We start from the raw sequence: 24,919 nt of genomic DNA, 5'->3' as shown, positions 1-24,919 counted from the left end.
CCACCACCACCTTCCGCACCGTTCCCATGGCTGCATCCACACCCCGTGTGCGTCCCACCCCTCCCCTGACTGTCACTCAACCCTGGGCTGCCTGTCTCTGGGTCTCCACCTGATGGAGACCACAGGTTTGCCACTGAACCATATGTCCCCTGCCGCCCCTGCCCCTACAGCGGTCAAGGCTGCCAGGGGCCCAGCAACCGTCTAGGCTGACTTCTCCTCCAGGGACTCGAGGGCCAGCAGCCTTTATTTAGACAGAGTACCCAGGGATGCCCCTGGTGGACTCGGTAATAAACACGGGGCAAGTTGTGGTCGGAGAGCGGTGACTGTCACCAAGGTTATCACTGTGGAAGGAGCCCCAGCCACCACCCCCACAAAGCGGGAACAGGCATATTTAGCCCTCCCACCGGAGGTTCGTGACCCCCTTTTGAAGCTGGAGGGACCGAGGCTCCAGGACTTTAGGACACTTCCCTGCAGTAACTGCCCAGCTGGCCACCAGCAGCGGTGGCGAGCCCCCACGCTCCCCTCAAAGACATCGTGGGCCACTGCAGTGCGGGTAGCAGGGAAAAGCAGGGAACAAGGTCCATACGTGCCCTGCGTGTGTTCCTCCTAACGTTCTTTTTTTTTTTTTAATTTTAAAAAGCTTTTCACTCACGGTTGTGAAACATAATCAGGCATACTTTAAAAGTACAAGGCATCTTCGTGGAGTTCACAGCCTACTAACCACACGGAGCTGTGGGCCAGGGACGGAAGGGACCCGGGCTGCCGGGGGCCACAGGTCAAGCAAAGGCCGCCAGTGTCTGGGTGACTTGGAGCCCCTCCGGGACAGCCTGCGGCAGGGCCGGGGCACACGGGGCACCGAGGCCAGGCTGCTCTGCACTCTCTGCTCCTAAACACACCACAGCGCACACCGGCTCTCCAGTGAGGGGCGGCAGGTCTTCTGTGGGTCGGTCCGGGCCTCACAGGAGAGAGCGGGTGCATCACCACCCAGATCAAGGCCGGCAAAGCACATCCTCCGGCATCTCAGGATCTGGAGGCCAGGCTGGGACCGCCATTGTCTCTTCCCTCCAGGGACCCCACCTCCTGCACCCAAGCCTTCCCCCTTCCTGATTTACTCTCTTGTGTTGAGACGCTGCCTCCAGTAGGTCCCTGGGAAAGCTTGCTTGGGAAGTACAGTCCTGAGACCGTGCCTTTCTGCAAATTCCTCCGTTCCGTTTCCCAGGGACTACGTGCCATTGATCGCTGTCATCTTGTCCTCCTTCCCCTGGTGACACCGCAGGGACTCCAGAGCAGCTCTGAATGCCGCTCCTTTACCCGCACCTGCCTTTGTGCCGGCGGCTCGCGGCACCGGCGTCCTGCGCTCTGTGATCCCCAGCGCCTGCCTGGCTCAGGGCTGCTTTAACCGCTGTGCGGGGTGGCGGTCCTGCAGCCTTGCAGTCCGGCTGCTTCGGTCCTTTCCTTCTGGGAAACGCTGACTTAACTCGCTGATAACATTGTCCCTGTGTTTCTCTGTCTTGGGCTCCGGGAAAGCCTGACACTCAGGTGAGGGACTTTCAACGGTTTCTAACATCATCTCGCCTCTCTCTCCTGTCTCTCCGCCCTTTGTTCACTCTCTGAAGATCTGTGATCTTCCAAACCTTCTACTGAGCTTTCCGTGCATGCCTGCGAGCCTTTTACTTTCAAGAGATCTTGATTTCTGTTCTTGGAACGTTCCCGTTTCATCCTGTTTGCAGCTTCACGGACGCAGTGCCTTATCTCTCAGGACGTTGAAAAGACTGTTTTCTTCAAGTTTCATCTCTCTGATGGGCCTCTTTCTTCCAAGTGCCTTTCTCTGGGTTTCACCAGGTTTGCGGCTTGGGGTGTGGTTTTAGCCCCTCCCAAGTCCGCGGCCTTCTCTGCGTGGCCGTGTGCCTGCGGTTAGGGTGAGTAAGGCGGTCTGAGCACACAGCCGGGTGATGGGTTGGGCGCCCGCTCTAGAGCTGTGGTCCCCACGCCGCCTCCCCCGTGTCTTTCCTCCTGGACCGTCCACATCTCCCAGAGAAGACCCTGATCCTGGGCCGGCCACAGGCAGCACCACGGAGGCCCTGGCCCCGGAAGTGTCTGCCCCCGTGCGTGCAAGCCTGGCCTCTCCAGGTGTGCAGAGTGGGGACACGTCCGAGCACCTGACTGCCTCCTAAGCCGCCTTCCCCTCAGCCCGCCTCCCCAGCTGCACACACCTGGGAGACGCGGCCCTCAGGGTCTCCAGCAAACAATGGGAGAGTGTGCCGTGCAGGCGGACTGGTTCTCAGCTCGCCCCACTGCCCGCTTAGAGTTCTCCCCCTCCTGCTTTCCGGCTTCAGAACATGGTCGCTATTGTCCTTTTTAAAAATCTCCTAAAGATAGTGTAGTTGAGGTCTTTTTTTTTTTTTTTTTTTTTTGGAAGAGCAAAATCAGATTCAATCCACCATCTTGATAAGAAGCCATCACATTCACCCTTTCAATACATTATAAATGATGTAAGGATTTCATTCGATGATTCAAATAGCATCCCAGGGCGCTTAGGGAGGGACCAGAGACCCCCTCACTTTTAGATGCCACCAAATGCAGGGCAGACGCCCAGCCTCAGCCCAGGCGCCTCCCTCACACCAACAGTTATAGAACTCACCTGTTGGCTCCCACCGAGAAACGGAGAACGGGGACTCAGAACCGCAGCAAGAGCAAAAGAAATTCCAGCACACCGGTTGAGGAAAGCGCTGCCTGTGGCAACACAGAGCCAGGCCCCCGAGGGCACCCTTCTCGTAGCCGGCGGTGGCCTGGCCAGGGTCCAGGGAGGGTCGGGGGACTGGCCAGCTGGGCCTCTGCCCCCAAGCAGCTGACACTCTGACCCCTTAGGCCAGAGAACCTGGGACAGAAGCGTAGACTCTGGTTCTGAGTCTCTGCTGATTGAGACTCAAAGGACATGGCAGTGTCCTGAGCCACCAAGGGCTGAGGAAGAGCTGCCACCGGCTAGAGCCCTCAGGCCGCACCTCCTGAGTGCGGGCCTTGCAGTGAGCGTGGAAAGCGGGCTGGGATCTGGATAGACGGGTGAGAGAGACCCGTGTCAAGGCTCAGAAGCAGGAGGAATGACGGTGGGTTTCTGGAGCGGTCAGGGGACCAGGAATGCTGACAGTCAAGTGCAGTCCTGAGTCCTGAGGCTGAACCTGAGCTTCACCGGCCAGCTCTGTGTACCGGGCTTCCTCAGCCTCAGCTTTCTATCCAAAAACTGAGCTGACAGGAGCTGTCCTGCCCACCCAACTGGACCGCGTGTGAGACGCCAAGGCCCGGTGTGAACACCCACTCTTCCTTTCTGCCCCCTCCCAGGAGCTGGAGGAGGCGTACCAGGACGCGGCCAGCAACGTGCTGCTGGCCGTCTGCAAGCACTCGTGGCGGGTGGTGGCCCAGCACCTGGAGTCCGAGGTCCTGACGGGCATCTTCCCGCACCGCAGCCTCCTCTACGTGATGGGCATCCTGACCTCTAACGGTATGTCCTGCCCTTGGGGCTGGGTTTGGCCACCCTCTGGCCCCAGGCCAGCAGGGCAGGGTGGGGCCAGTCATAGAGAAAGACTTAGGGAGGGGCTCAGCAGGGCTGCTGCCCCGCAGGACACACACAGGACCGAGCATCGGCTGCATAGCAGCGAAGCATCTTCATGCCAGAGGCAATGGGCTGTGGCCCGAGCGTGCCCACAGCCCACCTCCCCTCGGCCGGCCTGGGCCATGTCGGGACCCCCAGGATAGGACACCAGCGGCCAGCTGTGCTGCAAGTCCCAGCTAGCCCATGCCCCTGCTGCCAGCACTTCAACGACAGGCCTGGACAGACCCAGGACAGAGCGAGAGGGTCCAGGAGGCAGTCCAGCACTGCCGCGTGGTCCTCCCCCTGGATCACCGGCAGACAGGGAGACCAAGCTCACAGAGGCCGTGTGACAGGCCCAGGTCACCTGGCAGCACATCACAGGCGTGCGGGGTCCTGGTCTCAGTGGCTCCTCAGTGGCTGCTGCCTCTGAGTCACTGAGAGGTCTGGACACCTGGGGTCTCTGAGGACCCTGAGGAAGGACTGATGGGGAGGGGTCCTGCCAGGAGGAGGGCTCACCTAATGCAAGACAATAAACACTAAGTGTTCAAAACATGCCTGGCCCTGCCATCCGGAGCCCACAGACTCGCCAGGGAGCCAAGGGCCAATTTGTGTTAGTTGCTCATTCATTCATTCATTCATTCACAAGCATGAGCTGAGCTCACTGCTGCCCAGCTGGGGAGGTACTGGGCTGCCCTGGTGGCCATCAAGGAGGGCTTCCTGGAGGAGGCAGCCAAGTCTGAGCCATGCCTTGACGGATAATAGGAGTTTGAGGAGGGAATGGTGGGTCTACACCTCGGGGCCTTGAGGAGGAGTTGGTAAGCAGCCCCTCCCTCTGAGACTGGGTTTCCAAAGTTCCATAAAAGCTTTCCAGCCTCCCCATGTTCCCCTCTCTGAGCCTCATTTTCCCACCCCTGAGGAGACCCCAGCACATCCCAAGTGACCATGACTAGAGGGAACCCTCCATTCACCATTGGTGAGCCTGAGGCCCAGATAGGGAACGTGGCCAGTCTGAAGTCACACACAGCAAAGGTGGCAGGCCACAAACTCCAGCCCAGCTCTCTGTACCCCAAGCCAAGTCCAGCCCACCATCCTCCAAGCCCACGTCCCCCATGGACCCAGGATGGGTAGAGGCAGGACAGCTTCACCCTGACTCAGTCCTGTCCCAGGGGTGGGGGAGACGGAGCCCAAGGCCCAGCCCTGGCCGTGGACATTGGGTCCGGCCTCCAGTGAGCCCCTGCCTCCCTTCCACAGAGGAACTATTCAAGGAGGGAGAGAAGGCATGCTGGGAAGAGCAGTTGGCCCGGGTAAGGAGAGAGCCTGGCCACCAGGGCCCTCTGCGGGGACCATGGGGGGCGACAGGGCAGCAGGCAGCAAGCCAACGTGGGAGGGCACCTGCGCAGCCCTGGGAGGTGGGAGGAGGGAGGAGGAGAGGGAGGGGGGAGGGAAGGGAGGGAGAGGCCCACTGTTACAGATAAGCAGACAGGCTTGGAGGGGAGACACTTGACCACAGTCATGAGACTGGTCCCTGCGGAGAGGTCTCTAGACACCTGGCACAGAACAACTGTCCAGCACACACAAGGCCCTTCCCCTCACACTGAAGGCCCAGAGAGGTTGCAGAGGCCAGGTCTGAGAGCAGGGAAAGAAGAAGGACGCTGGCCTGCACTGAAGCCCCACGTGAAGGGCTTTCACGGCTGGGAGCAGGGACATGGGGCCCTGGCATGCCTGGGTTCAAGTCCAGGTTCAGCCAGTCACAGCTGTGTGACCTGGGTGACCTACTTTGCCTCTCTGTGCCTTAGTTTCCTCTTATGTCAGTGGGGATATAAGTCCCCAGCTCAAATGTTTGCTGTGAGATGACAGGAAACAACCCGTGTAAAGCGTTTGTCACCGCGGGACAGGCAGGAGCCCTCGCTACGTGTTAGTTATTGTCGCCGCATGGTAGCAGCAGGCAGTAGTAATTCCATGGCATTTAGGAGAAATAGTGCCGCCGCCACCAGCAGCAGCCACACAAGTAATTAACAGAAACATGAGACAGAAAATCACTAAGGATACAGAAGACTTGAACAATGTAATTAACCCGATTGATCTAATTGACATTCCTTTCAAATGTAAACAGAGCATTCACCAAGACAGATCATTTGCTGGGCCGTATATCAAGTTTCAATAAATTTAAAAGGATTGAAATCAACCAGAGCACATTCTGGGACCAGAACATAAATTAGAGGTCAACAGCAGAAGGACACTCCGGAAAATCCCGCGTTTCTGGCAGTCAGACAACACGCTTCCAGGCAGCCGACGGAGCAAAGGCGAGATCACGAGGGAAATGAGGAAAGGTTCTGAATTGAGTGATAAAGAAAGTACGCCCTGTGGAAATCTGTGGGGCTCAACAAAAGCAACACTTAGAAAGAAATCTATATTTTAATGCCCATGTTAGAAAGAAGAAAAGTATAAAAACTGTTACCTATACTTCCACTTTAAGAAGCCACCCAAAAAAGAGCAACAAAGCCCAAAGTAAATAGAAGGAAGGACATAATGAAACTAGAGTAGAAATCAAAGAAATTTTTTAAACAGACAAAAAATAGAGAGATTTTTGAAAAGCAGAGAATAAAGCCAAAAGTCGGGTATTCAAAAACTGATAAAATGGTAACCTCCTTGATAGGCTGATCAAGAAAATAAAAAAATATTAAATATCAGAAAAGATATTTGGACATGGAGTGATAATAAAATGATTCCTACAAATTAGGCAGTCTAATTCCCTGGAAATCCACAAATCCCCTAGAAAGCACAAACAAAACTGACCCAAGAAGACACAGAAAGTCTGAGTAGTCCTGCAGCAAAGAAATTGGAATCATAGTTAAAAACCTTCCCACAAAGAAAGCTCTGTGCCCGGATGCTTCACTGGTTAATTCTGTCACAAGCTGAGGAAGAAATAATACCGATTCTATACAGATTCTCTCAGAAAATAGAAGGAACACTTCCTAAATCATTTTATGCAGCCAGCACAACTCTGACACCAAAGTCAGAAAAAGACATTACAAGAAAACTATAGACCGTGTTCTTCATGAGGATGGACTCAAAAATCTTTAACAAAATGTTAGCAAAATAAATCCAGCAATATACCAAAAAATTTGCACATGTTCACCGACCTGGAAACTCTCAGAACCCAGTCCTTTGGGGTTTTTTGGAGGCTTCATTAATAGATATGATTAATGAAATCATTGGCCATTTATACAATGGAATACTATTCATCCACAAAAACCGACAACATAACGCCATTTGCAGCAACATGGATGCTCCTGGAGAATGTCATTCTAAGTGAAGTAAGCCAGAAAGAGAAAGAAAAATACCATATGAGATTGCTCATATGTGGAATCTAAAAAAAAAACAAAAACAAAAACAAAACATAAATACAAAACAGAAATAGACTCATAGACATAGAATACAAACTTGTGGTTGCCAAGGGGGCAAGGGGTGGGAAGGGATAGATTGGGATTTCAAAATGCAGAATAGATAAACAAGATTATACTGTATAGCACAGGGAAATATATACAAGATCTTGTGGTAGCTCACAGTGGAAAAAAAATGTGACAATGAATGTATGTATGTTCATGTATAACTGAAAAATTGTGCTCTACACTGGAGTTTGACACAACATTGTAAAATGACTATAACTCAATAAAAAATGTTTAAAAAAATAAAAAGAGAAAAATAAAACGCTACAACTAACATAGTGATGAACCTGCCCACCAAGACTAGAATAAGGCAAAGATGTCCATCTCTCCACTTCTGGTCAACATTGCACTGAAGTCCTAACCACTGCAGTAAGGTAAGAGGAAGGGGGAAAAAAACATACAGATTGCAATGGAAAATGTAAACCCAGCTTCCTTTGCAGACAACATAACTGCATACACAGGAAATCTCGCAAAAGTTTTCTTTAATGCTAGAAATATTAATCACTAATAATTGACTTTAGCAAGATCTCAGGATACAAAATCAATATGCAAATGTCAATTGAATTTCTAGATACTAATACAAACAGCCGGAAAACAAAGTTCAAAAAAAAAAACAATGACACATCCGCATTAAAAACATAAAAGACTCCAAGATAAATTTACCAAAATATATGCAAGATCTTTACAAAACTTTGCAAAAAGAGATTAAAGAAAACCTAAATAAATGGAGATATATGATCATGGGTAAAATGAGTCAATAATGTTAAGATGTCATTTCCCCCAAAATTGGTTTATAGATTCAGTGCAATGCCAATGAAATCCCAATAGACTTTATTATAAAGTTAAATATAATCTACATATTAAAATTTTATATGGAAATTTCAAGGGACCTAGAACAGCTAAAACAGTCTTGAAAACGAACAAAGTTGCGAGAATTATTCTACCTGATTTTAAGATTTACTATATAGCTACAGCCAACCAGACGGCGAGGAGTTGAGAGAGACTAAACCAATACATCAGTGGACAGAATAGAAACTCCAATATAAAACCACACATATGTAGTCAGTTTGTTTGTTTGTTTGTTAGTTAGTTAGTTAGTTAGTTTGAATAAAGGTACCAATGCAATTAGGAAAGTCTTTTGAACAAATGGTTCTGGAACAATTGCATATCTAGGAGGAAAAAAAAGAACTTTGATGCCTACCTTGAACCATTCACAAAAATTAATTTCAGATGGAATCAAGGCCTAAATATAAAAATGAAAACAAAAAAAGTTTCTAGAAGAAAACACAGAGGAAAGTCTTGCCAACCTTGGGTTAGGTAAATATTTCTTAGGACCCAGAAAGCAGTCATCATAAAAAGGAAAAGATGGATAAATTTAATTTCATCTAAAGTAAAGCATCTGCTCATCAAACAACACAGTGAGGAAAGCAAAAAAAAAAAAAAAAAGGAAAGCCAACAGACATGGAGGAAATGGCCACGGCCACAGTAAGCATATCTGCCAAGGGAGTGTGTCGTCAGTAAATGGAGAACGTCCTACACCTCGGTGAGGAAGCGACAACGGCCCGGCTGCAAAAGTGAACAAAAGGGTTAAACAGGCACGTCGCAGAGCAAGACATGAATGACCAATCAGCCAAAGAAACAGTGGTCAGCAGCTTGAATCCTCAGGGAAATGCCAACTTAAAACGCGGTGAGCTGCCCCCACCGTCCCACAGACGGAACTCAGAGGAGGGAGGACGACCCACCAAGCTGGCAGGGAGGCGCGCCGCTCGCGGGCGGGTGAGACCGCCTTGGAAAACTGGCATTTTCTCATAAAGGGAAACACATGACTCAGCAATTCCACTCTTAGGTACTGACCCCAGAGGCATGAACCATTTGTACACAAAATTACACATACAAGCATGTTCCTGGCAGCCTTGTTCATAAGAACCTCCAACTGGAAACAGCCTGTACCAGGCAGACCAATTCCCTCCCCAGATACCGAAAGTCAATGACTGGCTCGTCCACCTGAGGAAACTAGCGAAGGAACAGCCTGTCCGACTGAAACCAGGCAGAAGAAATGAAATAATAAAAACCGTAGCAGAAAAAGAGGAGCGAACTTGCTGGAACACGCAACAGCACTGTATGTTTAGAGATGTTTCCTTCATGTATTTGATTCACTCCTTTATTAACAGAGTGTCAGCTACTTGCCAGGCGCTGTCCTAGGTGCTGGAGAGACAGCTGTGGGCAAACCGGACAAGCCCCCGCCAGCATCCACACCCTAGGGGGGCCACCCTCAGCGGACACTCACTGAGCATCTTTGATGGCTGAGCCCTGGCTTGGTGCTGGGGACATGGTCAGGCTCCCAGTTTCCAGGTTTCCCCCTTGGACACCTCCAGGGAGGTGAATCTTGAAAAATGAATTTCTTGTCCCTGAAGGCTAGCAAACAAATCAGAGAGCGGGCTCTGGAGCCTCAGAAGAGGGGAAGGGGCAAGAGGACAGTGGAGTCAGGGCTCTGAGTGGCCAGGGCTGCGCCAGGGCTGGTGGAGGCCGGGTTCCCAGCTCACCGGATGGAGGGAGAGGCCGCTCAGCCCTGCCCACGCCCATCTGCTCACAGATAGCCATCAAGTCGGTCCAGTTTCTGAACACAGATGCGTGGTCCAAGGAGCTGCTGGGGGCACTGACCAAGCCCGACCAGATACACCAGGAGCAGCCCCCAGAGAAGGTGGGCCACAAGCACCCCTGCTGCCCACAGCACAGGCCCGGGGCTCTGTCCACAGGACGTATGCCTAGAGCAAGATCAGGCCCCAGAAGGAAACTGAGGGACCCCAAAGAAACAGGGGCAGGGCCTGGGCAGCAGGACTTGAAGCCGCACCCTTGAAGCTTCACGACCAAGCAGGGAGCTGATGGTCCCAGAGCAGGGCGGGCAGGGTGGCTGCCGGAGCCCAGGGAGGGCGAGGGAACCTGGACAGGGGAAGTGGCAGACCATCTGGGGTGGACAGGGGTGGACAGGGGTGGACGCGAGGAGGGGTCAGGCTCAGGACAAGAAGTTGAACCCTCCCCTAGGCCTTCCTGTTCCTCTACTATGGGCTGATCCTTCAAGCTGAGGACAATAGCACCACAGTTAGGACACACCTGAGGACCCTCCTGGAAACGTCCCACCAGTGGCCCAAGCAAAGGGAGGTGAGGACCTAGCCCCCACCCCATCCCCCAACCACCTGACCCCGACCATAGGATTAGCCTGATCCTGGTCACACCCTGAGCCCCGACTCTGGTCACACTCTGAGTCCACCACAGCTATGTCCTCTTCCTTGTCTCACATCTATTTCCTGGACTCTCATTCCCACCTCTGGCACAGGTCTGCCCAGAGCTGGGTGGGGGTGGTGGCAGTGGTAACAGACCTCTAAGGAGTCACCTCTCCCTCCTGCCCCACCCCCACTGCCAGCCCCTATAAAGAGATGCCCACGAGGGTGGGCTCAGAGATGCATGTCCTCAAGAGGGTAGGGGTGGGAAGCAGATGCCCTGTGACCTCAGACAAGTCCCCTCCCTTTCTGGGCCTCAGTTTCCACACCCCCAGGTGAGGGGCAGGCCTGGTTCAGCCACCCAGCTTCCGTGACCCTGGCCCCCGCCCCCGCAGGGCATCGCTTTCACGGTGGGGCTGGCTGCAGCCCGCCACCTGGACCATGTCTGGGCCGTCCTGGAGCAGTTTGGCCGGAGCACGCCTGTCAAATGGAGCTTGCACAGCTTCTCCCCTAAGGTACTGGCTCCCTGGGGGTCGGGGGCCTTGGCCAGGGACTGGGACAATGGGACCCAACCCTCCATGAAGGTCTAGGCCTCTGAGGAGGGGGATTCTGGGGCGAATTAGGGGAAGGGGCTTTGGACCATGCGTCCTGAGCTTTGTTCCCGCCTCTGTGCCCACCTGTGTGTGACCCCTGTGCCTCAGTTTCCTCCTCTTGAATAGTAACTCCTCCTCACAGCTGCTGGGATGGAAGGGAGCCTGGCTGGGAGGCCAACGTAGCGGGTGCTCGGGTGACAGCTCCCGGCACGGCTGTGGCACCTGCTGTGTGTTCCTTAGTGGCTGTTTGATCCTGGGCCTCATCCAGAGCACGAGACAAGGGCCAGCGGTCAGCCCTGGGCCCCCGCTGATGAGCGGAGCGGCTCCCGCCCTCACGGCCCCCGGATGACGCCCACGGGCAGAAGCAGCGCCTGGGACTGTGGAAAGGGAGCCTGGGCAGGACAGCGGGGGAAGAGCCCTAAGGAAAGCTGGCGGCCTAGGGGTGGCCGGCCAGCCGCCTCCCGGGTGTCCTGCCGCCAGCAGGCGGCAGAGCGGGGTCTGCGACCCGCCTCTCAGACCCTCAGAGGGGGTCTCATCACTGATGGCAGTGGTGTCCTCGGGTGACACCGGGCATGTCCCACGTGTCCTTCCCAGCTCTCTGGGTCTTGCCTGGAGCCAAAGCTCCAGGTGTCCCATCGCCATGTCTCTGGGTCTGGGTCCAGGAACAACCCTCCCAGGCCCCCAGCAGCCTGAGGCAGGGTGAAAAAGGGGACAGGCCCTGGGCTCCTGGGGAAGGGGCGATGATGAGGCCGGGAGGGTGAGGGGCTTGGACTCCAGCCTGTTCTGGCAGAGCCAAGCATCCCCGCATACAGCCCTAGGTCACCCCATAAGGCCCCTCCCAACCCCCAGGGGGGGAAATTCCATTTTCCCTACCTTCCTAGTGAGGCAGACTGAGGCCCACCAGCCCTCAGAACACCCTGCCTCCAGGACCCCACGAGGGCCTGGGGCACCTTCGGTCACTGCTCCCCCGGCGGAGGGCTCAGCAGGGCCCTGGTGCTCCTGACCTGCCCCACCCCACCCGCCTGTGCGCAGAACTCGGAGGACCTGCGGTGGAAGTGGGCCAGCAGCACCATCCTCCTGGCCTACGGGCAGATGGCGGCCAAGGCCAAGGCCCACATCCTCCCGTGGGTGGACAACATCTTGTCGCGCATGATCTTCTACTTCCACTGCAGCTCCTGGGTAGGACCCCTGCTGCCCCGGAGCCCAGCCTCATCACAGCCCGGGGCCCTGCCAGAGTCTGAGTCTGAGTTCCAGGCCTTCCAGGGCCTTGAAGCCCACCCCCCACCTCCCACCCACCCTGGAATCATGCAGAGCTGAGCCGAGCCTCCCCATTGCCCTCCCTCCTCATCCGTCCTTCCCACCTGAAGCTTTGGGGGCCTTTGTGATGACCCACCTTAACCCCACTTCTCCCCTTAAAGTAAACCCTGGGTTTTTACTCAGGGGTTTGGAAGTTCAGAGGAACTCCCATCACTCCCTGTGACAACAGTCCCCTGACACACCCTGTGCCGGGGCCTCACCCCAAAACTGAGGGGCCAGGCAGCCCCATGGGGCCACTGCAGAGCTGAGGCCTTTGGACCTGGGGTAGCCACGCATCACACGAAGCTGGACACCGGGCTCCCTACAGGCACCTCCTGATGCTTAAGTGTCATCAGTGTATTCACATTCTCAAAAAATATCACAGGGGTCCCCCACAAAAACAAAGCCCATGTGTGCGACCCCACCTGAAGGTCTCTACTCACCCCCTTGGCCATGGCCCTGCTGCCACGTGTGACCACGACTCTTGTGCCCTCCTGCCCCCCCGGCCCCACCCCCTTGCCCCGCCGCCTGACCGCATGCCAGGACGAGACCCTGAAGCAGAGCTTCCTCGCGGGCGTCCTCATGCTGGTGGGGGCCATCAGCCGCAGCGAAGGGGCGCAAAGCTACGAGTTCTCCCAGACCTCCGAGCTCCTCGAGTGTCTGATGGTGAGCGCAAGGTCCTGGGGTGGAGGGGGGGCTTCCCCGGGGCGGAGGGGCACCTCCCTCAGAGCGGTGGCCTCCGGGGGAGGCGTCCACTGGGAGAGGGGTGGCAGACTGGACTCCTAGAGCATGTACCAGCCCCTCACGGGCTTTCCCACCTGGACACACGTCCACATCGCCCACACCGCTTGGTTCTTACCATGATCCTGAGCTGGCCAGGTACCTCCACCTCACAGCTGATGAGGCTGAGACCCAGAAAGACCAGCACCACCCCTTCTGCTAATACTGGCCTAGCTCAGGCCACTGGTTACTAGAGACCTGGGGCCCCCAGGACGCCTGGGGTAGGGGAGGACGTGCACGAGTGATAGAGAGTTATCATAGTGATAGTATGACAGTAAGAACAGTTCTCACTGGGCTCCTGCTGGGACTCACTGCTTTGCATGCCTTGCTTCACATGTAACACACGGGCAACGTGGTAGCTGTGGGTCAACAAAGCTCAGCGCAGTTTGGAGATTTGCCCAAGGTCATGCAGCTAGCATGTGGGCAGCCAGGATTCAGACATGACCCATCTGATTCCAAAGTCTGTGCTCGAGTTCTCTGAGTGGGAGCCACGGCCCCCGGTAGGTGGGGAGCTAGAGCACAGTCCAGTGGGTTACAGAGGGGCTGGCCACCAAGGCCTTTAGACAGGGGTGAGACTTGGTCAGAAGTGGGACAGGCCCAGGCGTGAGTGACTCAGCCTTCACCTGGGCATTTGCAGCTTTTGATGGAGAAGGAACCCCAAGACACCCTGTGCACGTCGACCCGCCAGCAGACCATCCACATCATCTCCAGGCTCTGGTAGGCCCCCCAGCCCCACACAGGGTCCTCAGCGTCAAACGCAGCTTCCCCACTCAGGCTTGGTACCAGCAGGACAGTGAAGTAGGAGAGATCAGACATCAAGGCCCTGCTGGACAGGGGTCGGGCCTGAGCCAGCGCAGGCCACAGTGTGGGGGCAAGTGGCAGCTTATGGCGGCCAGAGCATTGGGTGACCCCAGAGTCAGCTGACCTCCCCAGACACTCAAGGTCAGAGCGTCATTCATGGTAAGACCCCAGCCACAGGCAGAGTCTAGAGCAAACTCCAGAAGTTGGGGAAGGAAGTACAAAGGGAAACTGGACTCCATCCAGCATCCCAGGGACGGGAGGGAGGCCAGAGCCCAGAGGGTGAAGGGATTCCTGGGTGAAGGGTGGGTCCTGATTTAGCTGTGCGGCTGCGGGTGGGGCAAGGCTGTACCAGCCTCCCTACACTGGCGGCGACAAGGGGACCCTGAAGAGGAAGTGGAGGGCAGGGACTTCAGGGCTGCCTGCTCTCAGACTGCAGAGGGAGTGCAGGCCACCGTCATGCACCCCCCGGGCCCAGTACTGCCCTGGGCAGGGTGGCAAGTGGAGCTGGGTGGGCCTTCCCCAGAGCAGGGAGGCCAGGTTCAAATCCCAACTCCACCCAGGTACTTCACCTCTGCAAGCCTCAGATTCCTGGTTCGCTCATTCCATAAGTAACTGCTGAGCACCTATGGTGCTCTAGGCACTGTTCTGAGTTCTGGGACCAGCTGTGAACCAGCAGGGACGGTCCTTGTTCTCTAAAAGCTGACATCTGGGGATGGGGACAGAATGAGCAAGCCACACATATCAGGGACTGATGAAGGTAATGAAGAAAAATGAGGCGGGGGTAACAAGACAGGGAGGGAATACAAACCCTCACAGAGCTGAGGACTAAGTGAGACTTAGTGCTGAGTCAAGGAGAATCTGTTGACTGAGGATTGAGTGACTGAGCACCTCTGGTGTGCCCAGCACCCTAAGGCTTCCGTTAAGAGACTGAACAAAGACCCAAAGGTAAGAGAATGAGCCCTGGGGTACCCAGCCAAGGGGAAGGCAAGTGCAAAGGCCCTGAGGCTGGAGGACCAGCAAAGGGCCAGAGTGGCTGGAGTGGCGTGAGTGAGAAATGGGGTTCCAGATGAGGCCCCAGGGTCACAGGGAAGGTCATACAGGAGGGGCCTTTGTGGAAATCATATTTGAGAGAGATGTCTGGCTTCTCCATGGTGAGTTCATGGGACCACTCAGTGGGCAGTGAGTCTGGAGTTGAGGTGAGGCCCAGACTGCAGACCCAAGGTCAAGATCATCAGCATTCAGATGGCATTTTAGGCCAGGGATGGGAAGGAGAAGAGGACTAAGGCCTGGGCTGGGGCACCCAGTGCGGAGAGGGTGAGGAAAGGGGCGGAGCCAGTGGCGGAGGCGGAGCAGGAGCGCTGGGGAGGCAGGGAGTGGCGGTGAGCCGGGGGCGGGGAAGGAGCATTCCAAGGAGCAGGTGATCAGTTCCTCAAAGCTACTGGCGGCCGCCAGGCCTCGGAACTGCCAGGCGGAGACCACCCGTGACAGGCCGGGAGCAGGGGATGTTCAGGGTGAAAGTCTGGTTGGGAGGATTTGAAGGGGGCAGGGAGAGCTGGGGGGGTCAGTGCAGACCATCCTTCTAGGGGTTCGAGGATAAGGGGAGGAGAGAGATGGGGTGCCACCCAGAAGGGAAGCGGATTCAGGGCAGGGTCATATAAAACAGGAAAAACCGCCAGGTCATGGGATGGCCCAGCAGCCCTACCCCAGGTGAAGTGCTTGGCGACACTGGCACATAGGAGGCACCCAATACACGGTATTATTATTCATTCCCACCTCAAAGATAGAAAGTTAGCATCATTGGCCAGCACAGAGCTGCTAAGTTCCCAAAGGTGTAACCAGGGCTGGGGCAATACCAGCCCACCCTGCAAAGGGAGCCAGGCTCAGGGCTTCTCAAGTCCTGCTCCCAGCCAGGCCCGGGCCCTTACAAATCCTGCCCAGAAGCCCTCACAGCCCTGGGGGGGAAAGGCCGGGAGGCAGAAGTGTGCCTGTGAGCCTCTGGGCAAAAGCAGAAGTGTTCCGAGAGGCTCCACTTCTCGAGGCTCCACTTCTCCAGGCTCGCCAACTTCTGTCCTGGCAGGTGGCCCCTTCCCAGTCACTGCCCATCCCGCCCCTGCCCCTCCCTCACCACCTTTGCCCTCCATCCGCACAGTAAGCTGAGGCCACCCCTGGACTTGGAAAAGAAATCTCGGCTTCTGACCATCAGCCTCCGCAGTGTGTTGTCCCTGCCACTACTGGAAGTCCTAGAGAAGCACACCTGCCTCTATCTGGAGCCGCCCAACATACAGGTGCGAGCCTGGCACTTGCACCCCTTCGAGAGGGGCTCCTCGGACAGGCTGTCCAGCTCTGTCTGCTGCTCTCAGCTTTGGAAGGGGCAGGCTGGACGGGCAGCGCCGCTGGTCACCCCCAGGCCAGGGCCGGAGGACCCTGGGCATGTTTCTTAAGTGCTCTGAGCCTCCATCTGCCCACCTGTAAAGTGGGAGTGATCATCCTAGTGCTAAAGGTGCCCAGCACTCAGGGTGAGAGGAGACACGGGGTTTCAGCGTCTGGTGAAGAGCGATGCTCTATAAATAGGAGTGTAAATGGCCTCCCTTCTTCCCTGCAGGCACTGGGAGCATGCAGCCTCAGTGTCAGCCACGCAGCCACCTCTGCTGCCCTAGTGGCTGGAGGAAGGAGCTCTGATGCACTCTCCACTCCCCAGGCAGGACACCCATCCCCTCCTGGGTTAAAGGGACTCCGCACGGCAGGGAGACGCTGCCATTGTGGGCAGCCGCCACCAGGGGGCGAGTGCCCGCCGTCCCCAGGCCCGCCAGCGCCTGGCGCCCTGTGTCAGCGCAAAGGGCGGGAGTCGATGTTAACCGAGCACCTGCTGTGTGCCAGGCCCAGTATAATAAGCATTAGCTCACCTTCCTAGCAGCAAGCCACCCAGAGAGTGAGGAAAGCAGCTCAGAGAAATGGATGTGTCAAGGGAGAGTCAGGGTTGAACCCCACCCCTGCCCCTGGGGCGCTGGTCTTCACGCCACACGTCCAGGCTGGGTCCAGGCCGGAACCTCACAGATAAGCACCTTGGGTATGGGGTGAGAATGAGGGACCCTCTGGACCCGGGGCAATGCCACTGCAGCAGCCCTCCAGAAGGGGCCCAGGGTGCCCCATTACTAGATGACGACCTCACGGCTGACTCCCCTCAGGAGTGCGACTCCACGGAGCCAGGCGCTGGGCTGGGGGTCCTGTTCATTCGTATCCCGTGTCCACCTCTACCCTGGCTCCAGCCCAGTTCTCAGGTGACAAAGATGGGCTCAGAGAGCTGAAGTGAGCCCCCCAGGGAGTTGATGGCCAGCACCCAGGGCTCTGCTCCAATGGGTACACCTTGTGGCCCCTCCCTCCCTGACAAGCCAAGCAGCAAAGATTGGGGGTCTCTTGTGGGACACCTGGGAATCAGGACCAGGGCAAAACAAAAATGTGGGGCCTCTGTTCATAAGTTTTTGAGAATCTCCGGATGGCGACAACAGAGCGTTGAATGGAGCACACAGAGCTCCCCGAGCCAGGTCTTGTGCAGCCGCACGCCTGCGAACTTGGACATGAACCTGCCTCGGCCACCGAGAAATCTGTGTCCTGGGGCAGATCCAAGACTGCCCCCACCCACTCTCCCCAGCTGCCCAGTGGGGACGGTGGGGGTCTTCCTGGGCCTGGTGGGAGCTCGCTGGTGTGCAACCTGGCCCAGGGACGTCAGATTTCTCCAGGGCGGGAAGCGGGCATCATGGGCATGGAGAGGCCGGGGACTCGGGCCCCTCAGCAGGCCACAGACCTCCATCCCCCTGGGGCTTGGTGGCCACCTGACCTGCCCCGCATCCCTGCGCAGACCCTCTACAACAGGACCTTGGAGGCACTGGGCCAGATGCTGCAGAGCTTCATCACGCAGAACCCCACGCCCGACGAGCTGCATTTCCTGCTGTCGGTGAGGGCGGGGCGGGGCAGGGCAGGGGCGGCACAGGGGGCAGAGGGTGGACGGAGGAGGGTGCCCCACAGGAGGCGGGGAGGGCCTGAACCGAGGGTGGGCCATCCTCCAGGAACACAGAGGCTCGAGGGCTGGTCATTGTTAGGGATCACAGTGGTTGGGGACAAGTAGGGGAGGCTAGTACAGCCTGGTGGCAAGGGGACCATGAATGCTACACCACAGGGCACTGGTGAGGAAACAGGCTGTGGCCTGGCAGGACCTGCCCTCCTTCCCACTGAGAGAACCTCCTTTGTAGCCACCTGTAACGGGGTCTCACAAGTTCCCCACCCCTACTCTGTCACTGCCCTCTGTGGAGGGAGCCCCTCCCGATAGGAGGGAGACCAGTCGACAGAAAGGGACAGTCCAGGGACGAGGGCGGGCCCAGACAGGGGAGGCTGCCTCTGCTGGGGGCATCGGAGGTCAGGGATGGGGGGCCTTCACCTGAGTGAGGACTGAGAAGGTCGCAGGGTGGGAAGGGAAGGACCCCGCAGGCAGAGGGCACGTCGGGGGCAAAGGTGAGCCGAAACAGTGAGCACAGTGGGCCAGAATGGAGAGAGGCTGCATGTGGCCAGAGCATGGGGAAGGCACCGAGGCGAGGGCCGTGGGCTAGGGTGAGTTTTGGTCAGCAGGGGCCAGGCCACCTGAGGCTTAGAGGCCCCGAGGAGGTGAGGGGAGCCCCGAAGCATCCGACCGGGGGTGCACAGATGGAAGTCGGGGTGAGTGAGCACGGCCAGGAGGAAGTGCGTCTGCCTCTTCCCTCAGCTCGAGCTGCAGAGTAGCATCCCCACCCCAGCCCACGCCCGAATGTTGCCCACTAACCACAGCAGCGCCAGCAGGGCTGTGTCTGCCACCGGTGGAAGTCACAGTTGCTGCCCCAGGACGTGACCAAGTCACAGAACCTCCCAACACTGTTTATCCTCTTCCAGCCTCAAAATTACTAACTGTTCATCAATCCCCTTAACAAAGAGGCTCAAAGGTGGCGGAACAGTGTTTGGCGTAACTGTTTCAATGTGCCTTTGTATTCCTTTGTAATTCTGTGCAGTTGTGGTGTGCCCTGAAAAGCATTGTTCTGGAAAGAAGTACATTGGGAGAAACAGGTTAAGGCCCAGGCGTCTCAAAGGGCTTTGAGCAGGAGGGGCGCGCCAGCTACAAGAGGAAGAAATGACTCCTCCTCTGGGGCAGGGCTGCCTGGAGCAGAGGGATTAGCCCAGGCTGTGCAAAGGGACAGGGAAGGCTAGACAGGGCCAGTGGCGGATGTCAAGGGGCCTGGGCCTTGGCTGGGAGTGAAGGGCCTGGGGCGAGGGTGTGGGCGGTGGGCGTGGCTTGGGCCAGTGGGCGGGGCCTGAGCCAAAGTGGGAGGGTCCTGGACCCAGGGGTGTGGTCTGGGAAGATGACAGGCATGACCTGGACCAGGAGGGTAGAGTCTGGGCCCAGGGCAGGCCAGAGCTTGCTCAGAGCTGGGGTCCCAGGCTGCAGCACCCCTCCCTGCCCCCACCCACCTGCAGCACATGTACAGATGGCTGGCGTCAGAGAAGGCGCACGAGCGGCAGCGGGCGGTACACAGCTGCATGTCCCTCCTCAAGTTCCTGAGCCACAACCTCTACCTGGACGTGAGTACCCGCTCTGCTACCCGAGCCAAGCTGCCTTTCTCCTGGAGCCCACCAAGGATCGTGGGGTTCAAGGCCCGAGGGGTCCCTGCCACCAGGACAGGGTGGATCTCAGTCTCCTGCGGCCTAGCAGGTGATCCTCCTTTTTACACAGGAGGAAACAGGCTGGGCTGGGCGTTGGGTACCCCTGCTCAATGCCTCCGAGCTGGGCGCTGAACCCAGGTGCCCTGCCAATACACCTTGAAGCCTTGGGCAGGTTCTCCACCATGAGGCTGTGTCTCAGGGACATGGGAGGAAATGAGTCTGCCTCAGAGGGATACAGTGGGAATCAGATGGGTGGCGGCCCTGCCCCAGACTAGCGTTGGCAGCTCTGCGTGGAGCAGTCACCATCCCTCTGCCTCGTCCATCACCATCCCATGTTTCATGGGTCATGGCTTAACCACCATCTGTCACTAATGCCCTTGGGTTGAATGAACATCGGCACATGTCCAGGGAGTGAGCGGTTCTGCGTTTATCAGCCAAAATCAGCATCAGTTCCTCAGGGAGACTGGCGGGGAGAGGAGGAAATCAGTTCCCTGGCCGATGCCTGGCAGGCGGGCTTCCTAATGAAGGCGGAGAGGCTGAGAGCTGTTGAGAAGCAGGGATGGTTCTGCCAAAGGCGAGCTCGCTGCGCAGACTCCTCCAGCATCCCTTTGATGCAGAGAACCCCTCTAGAGGGGTTCAAAGTGTCTTCAGTTTACTCAAAATCAATTTCCACAACATAGGACTGGGACTGGGAGAGGTACTTGCCTCAGGACACAAAATTTATGGGGGTGCTGAAACGGTCTGCCAGCAAGATAAATATTTTAATGTCATGCTTTAAATAAGCATATAGGCAAACTGCAGCCCGTGGGCTGGCCACCTGTTGTTGTGAATAAAGTTTTACTGGAACTAGGGCCGGGATTAGGGTGAGGTGAGTGAGGCCAGGCCAGAAGTGCAGGGTCATATCTTGTCTTTATTTACAATTTTGAAACTTTGTGCATCATGGATTTTTTGCATCCTTTTTTATTTTTATAAATATTACATGAAAATATTGTTTCTCTTGATCTCTGAGTTTTTCGGCCACCCACTCTTCACATTTTGCCCAGACCCAAATCCCAGCCCAGGTGCACCATTTGTGGGGATCTAATCTGATGCTGGCCACGCCAGGGGTAGGTGCGTGGCAGGGTGGGGATCTGATCTCAGCAATTCCCCTGCACTCTCACCGCAGCCAAAAGAGGACTTCAAACGGATTGGACAGCTGATGGGCATGCTGGGGATTCTGTGCCAAGACCCAGACAAGGCCACCCAGTGCTCCAGCCTGGAAGGGATGGGCCACCTCTACCAGCTCCTGATGCGCCAGAGAGGTGAGCCTCTGCAGACCACCACAGTGGACCCACTCCCACCCCAGCGTTCCCAGAGTTCCCCCAGACCCACCTCTAACCTCAGCCATAGCCTTGCCCTGATCACCAGATCCACTGACTCCCATCCCCAAATTTGGACACAGGCATGATCTTGTTTACAAATGACCCCACCCTACCTCCTGCCAGTCCCAACCTAAACCGCAAGACTGCCTTTGCCCACCCTCACCTCTGCCCACTCCTGCCCTGGGCCAGCAGGGGAAGCTTCGCAGGCGCGAGCCTCAGCCCCCAAGCCGCTCTCCCAGGCCGGCGTGGATGAGATCCCCGTCTGGAGCGGCAGGGACCAGAGGGCCGCTCTCCCCATCACCCAGGAGGTGGCACTTCCGAAGGACCACACCTCCCAGCCCGGCAGCTCCCAAGTCATCAAGGTCAAAGCCCTTAGAATCCTGGGCAGGTCTGGGAGGGAGGGCGTGGCCATGCTCTGCTCCGACCCCGACTGCCACCCCAGTAATGGGGCTCCTGCAGGGCCAGGGCATAAATATTAAAACCGAGGCTGGGACCTCATCTGCATCTCTGGTGACTAACTGACAGCTTTGGGGAACCCCTGCCCACCCCCACCCCACCCCCGCACTGGCCTGGGGAAGGGGGGTGTGGGCTTGGAGGGAGGGGGAGGGGACCAACTCTGGGGCCAGCAGCCAGGCTTGAGTTCCAGCTCTATGGGACCTTGGACAAGCCCCTTCTCTCTGAGCCTCAGTCTTCCTCTGCGAAATGGGCCCAGTGTTACCAATGACGTCCAGCCACCGGGAGCTCCTGATATACGGTGCTGGCAGGGCAGCTCCCGTGGTCGGTTTTCTTGGAGGCGCCGTATGACGTCTTTCCCTTTGAGTCTGATTTTGCGGGATGACCACTCTGCAGAAACAGTCCCGCCTTCCTCATTTTCCCAGGGGCCTCTCTTAATTCAATGAAAGCCAAACCCTCCTCCTCTGAAGGCATGCCGCGTCTCCCCTCTTCCGCTGCCATCTCATCTCCTGCAGCCAGATGCTCCTCCGTCCGTGGCTCGGGGTGCCCAGCAGTTCCCACACGTCCCTTTCATTCTGTCCCCAGTGACACCCTGTGTCTGTGTGCCATTTTGTTCTTTTCTGAAGATGAGCGAGGCTGAGGCGCAGGGTGTGGGCTGGACAGGCCGTGTTTCCTGGAGCCTCGTGTTCGGGGTTGTCAGCTCATGCCTCTGCTGTGGTGACTTCAACTCACCCTTTCTTGCTGTTGACCCCGTGACTAATGAGACCCCTGTGCTTGGTGTGCTGTTCAGTCTCCCCATTAAACCTCCAGGCCAGAAGCGGGGTCGCACCAGGGCCCAGCACAGGGCCTGGTACGGGTAGAGCCAGGCTTCAGTAACACCGACTATGTTGAACCAAGTTGAACCAAATGATGAAGCGACAGCACTGGGCTAGCAGGTCCCCTGTCTGTCTTCAGAGCCCACATGTTCTCTGCAGCTGCAGTGGGCTGTCAGCCTGCCGAGGGCAATCAGAAGTTTAGAAGGGCTTTAAATCTAAAGCCTGGGGACGATGCATCCGTTGTCCAGGCCCAGAATGGGGAAACCCAGCATGGCTTTAGTTTATGCCAAAGAACCTGGGCTGGGGGCAGAGGCAGGGCCAGGGGGAAGGCTCCCCAGGGGCTCAGTGGAGACAAGCAGTTAAGGGGCCCTGGACCACTTGGGCCCTCAGGTGGCCTGAATGACTAGGAACATAGGGTCAAAGGCGTGGGAAGGGCAGTATGCCCAGCTCTGCATGGCTCCTGCACACAGGGAGTGAGCATTCAGGTCTGGCTCCCCTTGGACAAGAGGCAATGCCAGACCGAGTACAGAAAGGGGAGAGGATGGGAGGGTCTGCTAATCAAGGGATGGTAGTTCTGGGAAAGAATGGGATGGAGAACAGACCTGGCTGCTGGTCCCAAATCTGGCCTGGAGTCCCCACATGCTCTTGTATACACTGCACCTTCATCACCACCACTGTCGTCATCACATCATCCTACACCGCCTCCACCATAACCGTCATCATCACCACCATCACCACCATGATTATCACTACCACTACCACTGTAACCACCATCACCACCACCACATCATCACCACCACCACCACGTCCTCCACCACCACCACCATTATGTCCTCCATCATGTCCACCACCATGTCCACCACCACCATGTCCTCCACCACCAACACCACTACGTCCACCACCACCACCACTATGTCCACCACCACCAGCACCACCATGTCCTCCACCACCACCATGTCCAGCACCACCACCACATCCTCCACCACTGTCACCTCCGTCTTACTCTCATTCACGCTGTGGGCTGAAGTAAGATACCAATCCTGAGATGATAGTGTTCTGGGATTCTGAGGGCCTAACCACCATTCCAAGTTGAATTCCTTGAAAGACATTCTAAATACTAAAACCTTAACAAATTTAACATTTTAGCAAATAATTTTAAATGTAATCTTACAACAAATGTTGTAACCAGATTTATAATACCTTAATATTCTAACACAAAGTTATTTTAGCTATAAATATTCCATTAAAATTATTTTAACATTCTAACCAGCAACTAATAACCTAATATTCTCACAAATATTTTACCAAAATTTTATTAGATTCTAATAAATACTCTAACATCCATTACTTAACATTTATTTTTATATCTAATTTACATATAGACATCCTAACAGACTTTCAAACATCTCAACATATACCCTAACATGCAGAGAAACATTTCACCATCCTGACAACCTTGGAAGCATCATAACTTTCTATCAGGCTGCCCAGCAATCACTCCATCACCAGCATTCTGTCTTCCTTTGATTATCAGACACTCAGAGGCAGAGCTTTCCAGTAGGACTTTTTGGAACGATACAGGTAGGTGTATCTGCACTGTTCAAGGTGGCCACTGTCCGTGTGTGGCTATTGAGCCCTTGAAATGTGGCCAGTGCACCTGAGGAACTGAATTTTAAATTTTTTTAATTAAATTAAATTTAAATAGCTTTGTGTGGCTGGTGGCTACCGTACTGGGCAGCATTGCTCTGAGACTTCCCAGAAGGTTCTGCCTCTAGGAGACTGTGGTCTGAGGCTGTGGAGCAGGGATCCCACCCCGCACCTTGCATTTCCTGAGAGCCCCTTCATCCCCCAGAATGGCACATGGTTGGGTGCTGGAGGTGACACCCGCCTCCCTGGACTTTTGGAAAGCCACTCCAGGGAGAACGTGGGCAGGCAGCAGAGGCAGGCTCCCGGGCAGGCCCTGCGGAGGGCAGCCCACACGCCTGTCCAGGCCTGGCAGTTGGCCAAGGTGACCCTAAATTTCCTTCAAAGCCCTGAAGTTCAGCTGCTCTTGATTACAGCGCTGTAAGGACAAGGACAGGGGCCTGGCGGGGGGGGGGGGGGGCTCCCAGCTGGGCTGAGGCTAGTAGATGAGGAAGCCCATGGGGTGAGGACGGGGCGGACGAGGCTGGCCCAGCCACGTATGTCCTGGGACAAGCAGAGGAATCTGATGAGAAAAGGAGCCATTCCCCTGCCCTCCGAAGGGCACCATGCCCTCTTTTCCTGCCCCTGGTCTGGGATCAGCTGAGAAAAATGTGCAGGAGGTCAGGTTGCGAAATGCGCGCACCCACTGGGGGATGCAGGCAAGTGAGGCTCAGGCCTCTGGAAGGGCTCAGAGTCTTGGGAGTGAGAAAAGGGGTAAGAGTGGAGGCGGGGAAGCGGCACCCAGCGCAGGTGACTGCAGTGACGGCTGCCTCCACTCCTGCTGCTACAGGAGGCCATGAAGTATCTCACGATGGCAGAGCTGACCGACCTCGTCTGGACGGCCATCGACGGCCTGGGCTCCACCAGCCCCTTCCGCGTGCAGGCGGCCGCCAACATGCTGCTCACTGTCATCCAGGAGCACGGGGCCAAGCTGGAGACCGTGAGGGGTTGGGGTACCCGCTGAGGGTCCGCCAGGACAGGGCAGGGGCAGAGGGACAGGCCCAGCAGTCAGCACCCTGGGGACCCAGCCTCTGCACCAAGGCGATGTCCTTGAGCTGGGGCCTGATGGGGCAGACACAGACCCTCCCCTCCGCATGGCAGCAACCATGCTGATAGGTTCCAATGAGTGAACACATGAATGAATGAATGAATGAATAAGGGAATGGCCCAAGCAGGTGTCCTGGGGCGCTGAGTGGTGGTGT

At 56.2% G+C, this 24,919-nt stretch overlaps 1 protein-coding gene across 1 annotated transcript in view; it reads left to right on the top strand.

Moving 5' to 3' along the window:
- LOC105077890 (maestro heat-like repeat family member 5) overlaps window positions 1-24,919 on the top strand; it is a 62,529-nt gene that overhangs the window by 12,636 nt on the left and 24,974 nt on the right. The window contains exons 5-18 of the mRNA XM_074352922.1: window positions 3,337-3,496; window positions 4,838-4,890; window positions 9,629-9,736; window positions 10,078-10,194; window positions 10,649-10,768; window positions 11,879-12,025; window positions 12,686-12,808; window positions 13,560-13,639; window positions 15,873-16,008; window positions 17,373-17,675; window positions 19,220-19,324; window positions 20,571-20,706; window positions 20,956-21,128; window positions 24,508-24,657. Coding sequence (XP_074209023.1) covers window positions 3,337-3,496; window positions 4,838-4,890; window positions 9,629-9,736; window positions 10,078-10,194; window positions 10,649-10,768; window positions 11,879-12,025; window positions 12,686-12,808; window positions 13,560-13,639; window positions 15,873-16,008; window positions 17,373-17,675; window positions 19,220-19,324; window positions 20,571-20,706; window positions 20,956-21,128; window positions 24,508-24,657 — 1,911 coding nt within the window. The remainder of the gene's footprint in view (window positions 1-3,336; window positions 3,497-4,837; window positions 4,891-9,628; window positions 9,737-10,077; window positions 10,195-10,648; window positions 10,769-11,878; window positions 12,026-12,685; window positions 12,809-13,559; window positions 13,640-15,872; window positions 16,009-17,372; window positions 17,676-19,219; window positions 19,325-20,570; window positions 20,707-20,955; window positions 21,129-24,507; window positions 24,658-24,919) is intronic.

The sequence above is a fragment of the Camelus bactrianus genome, chromosome 25, assembly GCF_048773025.1.
Source record: "Camelus bactrianus isolate YW-2024 breed Bactrian camel chromosome 25, ASM4877302v1, whole genome shotgun sequence".
NCBI classification, from domain to species: Eukaryota; Metazoa; Chordata; class Mammalia; order Artiodactyla; family Camelidae; genus Camelus; species Camelus bactrianus.
The sequence above is the reverse complement of the archived record's forward strand: the minus strand, read 5'-3'. Positions and strand labels throughout refer to the sequence as shown.